Here is a 7325-nt window from a genome sequence, read left to right on the forward strand (position 1 = left end):
ATTTAACGAGGTTATATGTAATCACGAATGATTACTTTAATCCTCGGCCACCAAAGAGAGTTCTTTTATTGATAAATTTTGTGAATACATGTATGAGTTACAATAAGATGCTTAAATAGGCAAAACTCAACAAGGAAATAGCTTTGGGAACAAGAAAACACGTTTTTGGAAACTTGCCCGTCAGGCATAGCCACGTCGCACCCAAAGAGGGCCGCACCGCGCCACCAAGGCAAAATCCGAAACAGAAGTTTTCTTCAGCTCGACCCCTGTTCACACTCTAGGTCGCGGCGCGCCTTGTCTGGCGAACCAAAATCTTCTTTTCCGAATCCTTATTTAACTCGCTTCGCACTCCAACACTAACAACTCTTAAGGCCGTCGTTAATACGCATCAAACACTTGTATATAACAGTTGGTTATCAACTTTGGGGTGACAGTTATCCGATTGTACAAACATTTTATGCGTGTTAACAACAGTCGAGTGCTATTAGTAGTATGGTCCGACCCCCATCTCGCCCCTTTGTCGCAAGGGTATGCGTTAAGGTTACTGGGAAGAATCTACCTCCCTTTTATGAAGGGGCATTCGAAGGCCTCTGAGCCTGTCATCGATAGGAAGAGCATCCGTGAGACGGTTTATTGATTTGTACACTCCTGGTGGCCGGTAAGGTCGAAACTATGGTCGTACGCCTCCGATTTGCCGGCTTATCTTCTTTCTGAGATTGAGTAGCCAACTGGGTTGATTTGACTATTATGTTCTATTGAAAAGGAGTCAGTTGTCTTCTTATCCGTCGAGTTCTATCTTACCCTATTGTTATTACTTGAATCATTTCAAACCTTTCACTCTAGTGGTTTCCAAATAGATGGGAGTGAGAAAGAAATCGAACCGAGCAAAGGGTCGAACTGTACTTATGCCTCTTCAGCATCAAGTTGATTATAAGGCTCGAGCTTCGTAACATGTTGAGGCAGACTTTCGAACTGAGGGTTCGGTCAAGACACGAGACTTAAGTAGGCACGAGACTTTCGAACTATTGATATTCCTATCCGTATTCGATTCGAATCTTCATAAATAAGAAACCATAAATTCTTGAGGAACCGTTGAAAGTTTTAGGTAAAATCATTCTTTCCTTCAGATAGAAGTAGTGGTAACTTGCAAATTACTATTATAAACCCTTATTATTTCTATTTCTAGAGTTTCATTCCGATTCCAGATTACTACTACTACTACTACAGAAAACCAAGTAAATGGCGTGTACGCATGATCACAGTTGCGAAGATCACGATTGCTCTTCCGATTGGTCTCTCTACAAACATATAGACATCCCCAAGGTTCATTTCTTTAATTTCCCCCCTTTTTTTCTTCTTTTTCCTAAAACCCTAACTATCAATTCAATTTCTATTGCCAATATTAATACTGATATCGTTTTCAGCGTCTCATATAATTATGATTATTCCACTGCAATTAACATCTAGCCGGTAGTATGTTATCTGTCGCTGATCTCTTTCGTAGGGTGAATATTAAGCGGATTCTATTTATAGCAAACTCGGTTTTGTATGTATTACTTTATTGCGTAGTTAAAGTGACGTTGTTATGATCAGTTGAATCATCTGAGAACATAATTAGTAGCGTATTTGATTGTTTAAGAACATAGCTCGTTTTTGTTACTGATTGATTGTTTTCATAGAGTGAATATGAAGCTCGCATTATACCTATATACCTTTTAAGTGTATTTTAGTGGTTTATATCATGACTAATTGGAGTTTATTGTATGTTTTGATTGTACTGTAAATGTAAAGGTGTCTGCATTGAATGAGGCTGTTCCTGGAAGTGTGAAAGCTGTTTTTAAAGCTTGGGAGCAACGTCTAAGTTCTTCGGAGGTAATGGTGTATTCAATGCGTGCAAATTGGTTTTTTTCTTGCCTTTCGAATTATTGCTGCTTCACGTCTCATTTTTATATCCATAATAACTAACCAATTGAATCTGCTACCTTAAACAACCTTGAGTACTTTATGCAACTATATGATTATTACTGGAGTCATTGACTCATTGTCTAGCATTTTAACCTGAATTCGATAAATTTTATTTTGAACCGCAAACCTCAATTTGATTAGTGATTTTATTTTACTGGTACAGGGTTTCTTGGAAAGCAATGAGGATGATCCTGAGTTAATTGTTTTTATTCCGTAAGCAGTACATTTTTTATACTATTTATTTACTTAATATTATTAATTCTTTTAGATAATTTATGACCACTTTACTTGACTTGATTTGCTACCTTGTTTTAATCTAGCTCTGTAATTGTCATTCCAATGCATCATTTATGCATTGTGCAAATGGGGTCTTCTTGTATTAGCGGTTTCTCATTTCTGAGAAGATTTAATAAGATCCATATCTAATCCGCATAAAAAAAGTTTATTTGATAACCATGTTAAAGTTGGGATCATTGATGAAGTAGAACTGTAAATATACGTGAACTAGAGATTGCAGTCGTAAGAATATTTTAATAACTATATTCCTGAAGTAAGCCTTGAATCCTAGTATTTGTGATATTTGTAAATGCGTAATACAAACTTTACTTACCAATACGCATGCTACCAGTGGATTATAGTTTATTCGATGGCTGTTGTAAGTTCAACACTAGTTTCTGTAAGCTATATTTTTTGCTTGAATATTTTGAAAATAAGCCATACTATTAATATTTTTATTGCATTAATCTATTAGCCTATTAGGGTTGCTGACCAAAACACTCAAAGGTTTAAGAAGATACATATTACAAAAGGAAAATCCTGTATTTATAATGTTTACATCAAGATTTCGGTACTGATATATCTACATACCAATGATGTAATATTATACCATCAATGTAATCTAATGTACAAACACACGTGACCAAGTAATTGCTTAGAAGACCGTTATGCGGTGTCCCAAGATATCACGTACTGTCAATATATGATTTTGGTATTTCTGACAAAACTCAGTGTCCAAATTGAAAATATTTGTTATTTCTGCTGCTGTACTGTATTCATATTTCAGGCTTGTAAATTGACTAATATTTATGCTCGTTTGTTTGAACTGATTATGATAGATTTACGTCTGATGTTAAGATAAAGAGCATTTCAATTGTTGGTGGAGCTGATGGAACAAGTCCTTCCAAGATGAGAGCGTAAGTAGAAATTTTAAACCATATTTCTTCAGCTACTTCTATTAATTAAGTTGCTAAATTATGTTTCAAAGAAAGTACACCACATGTGTATGCAAAGTTCATCGTGATCTTAATAACTGGTCATGGTATCCCGATACGTCAACAAAATGGCCACTCTTGTTGGAAGTTCTCTATAAGAAAATTGTTCCCACGAAAAATGTTAAGTTACGGTCTGCAGTGAAATGAGGGAAACTTAGTAATTGATTATCTGATTATTTAGTAAGTGTTGTGTGTATGTAAGCCTTTTATTCACTAATCAGTAGACAATGACCTTATGATGAAGTTTAATAGTTTTGTGATAAAACTGTTTATTCACATGCCCACGAGGATGCTAAGACCAATTTTTATTGGTATTATTATCATTATTACTTCCAAAAATTCTACAGCTACCTTCTATATGACAAGGGACAAATATCATAGATAAATTATTCTTAGACCTTCTGAAATTACAAGATGCAAGAGCAGACTTAGATCAAATATGTATTGAACATAAACTAGAATTAATAGTAAATTATAATGAGAGGTTCTTCCGGTGTTCTATGGCCATTAGAAGAATGCAACCCGTGGTCTTATTAATGAAAAATAGAATTCCTACTTTTGAAATTTCAATTTTGTTTGATTGCTCAGTTCGTGAATTTCAATTACCTGGAAGGAATTAAACTTGTTGGCCTGATTGTCATTCTAGTCTAATTATAATTATTTAAACTTGTATCTTCCAGTTTATTAGTATTAACCTTTAATGTTCAAAAGATGTGATCTGCAAACTTATTATCCTTGGTTGTCATAATTTTTGGTTAATAGCTTAATGATAATATGGTTACTTATTATTATTCAGCAGCTACAAACTAACCTTAATGTACTTCTTGCATGTAGGCTTATCAACCGAGAAGGAATCGACTTCTCAGATGCTCAGAGCATGCAAGCTGTTCAGGTCTGCAAGTTACAATGTCACAGAATCTACCATTTTTAATTCTATTCACCTATTTTAAAATTAATTTTTGTCTTCATTAGGAGTGGGAATTGGCAGAAAATTTGCAAGGAGTCTTAGAATACCAGACAAGGTGCACAGTCACATCCATTATAACGACACAACCTTCCATCTTTTCACTTTGTATCATTTGTAAATATTTTTCACATAAGATTGTAAAAACTAAAAAGTACTCATTTTTAATTGACAAATCTTATTTGCGAGGCTTGTATTTGAAATTTATGTGGAACTCATAACTATGCTTTTACATATTTTGCTTCTAAAATAGTTGCTGTTACTTGCTTAATGCGTGTTGATATATGTATTTTACCAGATTTTCTAAGTTTCAAGGTGTTGGAAATCTGACATTGCATTTTCCTGACAATTACGGTGGTGACACTTCTAGAATTCAATACATTGGGCTAAAAGGTGAAGCAACTCAGGTAGGTTTATTTTTTTTGAGATTTTTCTCTTTTTCTAAATTTTGTTTCTTCTGTATATGTTGTTTTTTTCTTGTGTATTACACTCTTAATTACTTTTATGATTGCTCAGATGAAGAGAGATGTTGTTGCAACAATCGTTTATGAGCTTATGCCTAACCCTTCTGATCACAAGTAACTGCCGCACACCTTTTGATCATTTGTATGTCTCTTTCGCCAACTTTTGTTAATTATCTTTCTAACTGTAAAATTGTTGCTTAATTTGCAGGGCAAAATCTGAAAGTGGAGGTGGCATGTCACATGTGGAGTGAGTTTTCCAGTGTCGAAGTAGTCATGCAAGTTATAAAGATGTTAGTAGAACCTACCTGGCTACCTTCAACTGTCAAGTACTAATATACCCTTTGTTTCTCATTTAAGCAAACCTTATTATGTACTAGACTTATACGATGTGTCATGTGTCTGCAATATATCTTATTAGAAATTTGCAGTGCTATATATGGTGAGACGAGTCATTTTGCATGCTCGTTTCCTTTTTTACCTCTCGTGTTCCTTAAAATGTTAAATTAGATAGTTGATAAGTGATTATGTTGATTGTGCTACCTTAGTTAAGAAGTATGATGCAAACACCTACCTCAATATTAGGCTTTGTTTCTAAGAGCAAGATATGAGCACAAAACCTTTACTAGTATTACTCAAATATTTACTTTTTATGTTAATGTCCGCTCTGCTCAAGTTAGAGGTAGCAAAATGGACGAGTTGGATAATACGGAGTACTAAGTTTTTGGTTTGGTCAGATTGACCGAACCAAAAGTCCACGATTCTAGAGATCCAGTTGGACTATTTACTCATTTGAAATTTGCAAGTCCCATCACAAATCCACTTCTTTTATAGTACTCCGTAATTAGCCTTGCCTTCCGTTTAATACGATATCTGAACCTCATATTTTGCAACTAGAATTAGGAGGTCGGTACTAATCGAATCTCTTGAAGCATTGGTCATAGGTTTGAAACTTATAATTATTACTCCGTAGTTGTTAGTAACAGGGTGTGATGATAAAGCTACTAAGTTCATAGAAACCAACATAACTTTGGAGTATCAAACATTACAGGCTTGCATGAAACATTACTGTTTCGTTTAGGGAAAGAAGAATATAGTATTACACATTATATAATATAAAAACACAAAACATGAAATAATCAATTATGCTATGCACATGGCCTTTTCTAGTACTATACTATCCCAGGAAATATTGTCAAATGAGCTATTAAAACTCAGCTCCTTTGATTCTCTGATGAAAGTTGCAGTAGATGCATATGTAAACTGAGTCCCACATGCTTTTAAAAAAATGTAAATATCTGTGGAGACAAGTCTTATTTATAAGAAAAATCTATAAGTAGATACCTTTTAGTAACTTTGACCATTTGTTGGTTGTAAAAAATAAGGTTTGCCAAATGAAAAATCTACATGCAAAACTTTGCGTATGTAAAATTTATTTGTTTAATGGTATGGTATGGTATGGTTCTCTTTCTCTAATATATTTGTTTAATGTTTGTTACCTAAGGATCCCATAGGGAATAATCTGGTATCTCTTCCCAGTCACCCATAGGTTCGAAATTATCAGTGTTAGAAAAATACAGTTTTTGCTCTGCCATAAGTACATCACTTAATTCCATGTAAAATTTAGGTGAATCAAGTGGTGAATCATTTATTGCCTGAATTTGGCTAGGTGAAAGTCGAACATTGACCGGTACCGTATGACCTGAGCTTGACCCAACCATGTCTTGCTCGTATCCTAACATTTCGGCTTTCAACTGCATGGTCGCTTCTTGGGCCGCCATGCGTATGCATTCAGCACTTGAACTAAGTGGCCTCGGAAGCCCATTTGCCCTTTCTGGGAAATTAAGCCTGGCTAAATCACCTCTGAGGTAAAATGCAGCTGCATCGTAAGCAGCCGCCGCCATTTCTGGTGTCTCAAAACTCCCGAGCCAGATTCGGGAGTTTTTTTTAGGCTCACGTATTTCGGACACCCATTTGCCCCATTTCCTCTTGCGGACACCCCTGTAAACCGAAGACGTACCACCTCCATTTGTGGAACGATGACCGTTTCCGTTCATAACTAAATTGTTGTGTTTGTTACAATATTCTGTCAATGGTGATGTCTTAGATTCAAATCCTGGATTGTTTATATAGATGTGGATGGATATAATGCAAGTCATTATTACTTATTTATATATTTTTAAGCTTTTGAAGTGAGGTTCCAAGTAGTTTCAATTTACTTCCAACAATCATTAACACCTTTATATGTTTAAAATCTTTTAACATAAAGACAATGATCTTTGGTCCGCTGAGAGCATGGACATCTGTCCCTTCACTCGTGTGTCTTGTTTTGTTCATGAATCTTGGATAATGACCCTTTTATTTCTTCAAAATTAGCACTTTGATTGTGGATGACAGAAATTTAGTTTTAAACTGTTTATAAACGCGGTTTCCCTGCAGGTGGCCTATCCTTAATTCAGTTGGGCCCATTTAATCTTTACCTAGGACCAAATCTTCCTTTAATTCTATGTCTAAAGAATATTCCCTTCTAGGAATCTATTATTTTAATTATTATTTTATTTATAAATAGTGTAGTTGTTTTGCTTCAGGCATCTTGTGTAGTATTCATAATGGTAGTGTTGGTAGATTGGAGTCATGGAGGAGGGATATTAACATCATGTTTTG

The 7325-nt window shown here is 34.9% G+C and overlaps 2 protein-coding genes across 2 annotated transcripts; one reads left to right on the forward strand and one right to left on the reverse strand.

Annotated features, from left to right (window-relative positions):
* The first annotated feature begins 1168 nt into the window (after positions 1–1168).
* Positions 1169–5097, forward strand: LOC139860216 (uncharacterized). Its single transcript, XM_071848987.1, has 9 exons — positions 1169–1323; positions 1792–1872; positions 2129–2178; positions 3081–3158; positions 4071–4128; positions 4209–4258; positions 4499–4607; positions 4717–4778; positions 4873–5097. The coding sequence occupies exons 1-9, from the start codon at positions 1240–1242 to the stop codon at positions 4913–4915; spliced, it is 615 nt and encodes a 204-aa protein (XP_071705088.1). The 5' UTR covers positions 1169–1239; the 3' UTR covers positions 4916–5097.
* Positions 5098–5532: 435 nt separating this feature from the next.
* LOC139860222 (ethylene-responsive transcription factor ERF021-like) lies at positions 5533–6744 on the reverse strand. The gene has a single exon (XM_071848993.1). The coding sequence runs from the start codon at positions 6716–6718 to the stop codon at positions 6161–6163; it is 558 nt and encodes a 185-aa protein (XP_071705094.1). The 5' UTR covers positions 6719–6744; the 3' UTR covers positions 5533–6160.
* Between the last annotated feature and the right edge of the window lie 581 nt (positions 6745–7325).

This window comes from Rutidosis leptorrhynchoides, chromosome 1 (genome assembly GCF_046630445.1).
Source record: "Rutidosis leptorrhynchoides isolate AG116_Rl617_1_P2 chromosome 1, CSIRO_AGI_Rlap_v1, whole genome shotgun sequence".
In the NCBI taxonomy this organism is placed as follows: Eukaryota; Viridiplantae; Streptophyta; class Magnoliopsida; order Asterales; family Asteraceae; genus Rutidosis; species Rutidosis leptorrhynchoides.

What these genes read in the sequence shown, in the direction of transcription:
- LOC139860216 (XM_071848987.1), top strand. Translation starts at nt 1,240, where the DNA reads ATGGCGTGTACGCATGATCACAGTTGCGAAGATCACGATTGCTCTTCC. An exon ending in AGAGCATGCAAGCTGTTCAG is followed by an intron (nt 4,129 to 4,208) that starts GTCTGCAAGTTA and finishes TGTCTTCATTAG; the next exon opens with GAGTGGGAATTGGCAGAAAA. An exon ending in GTCTTAGAATACCAGACAAG is followed by an intron (nt 4,259 to 4,498) that starts GTGCACAGTCAC and finishes GTATTTTACCAG; the next exon opens with ATTTTCTAAGTTTCAAGGTG.
- LOC139860222 (XM_071848993.1), bottom strand. Translation starts at nt 6,718, where the DNA reads ATGAACGGAAACGGTCATCGTTCCACAAATGGAGGTGGTACGTCTTCG.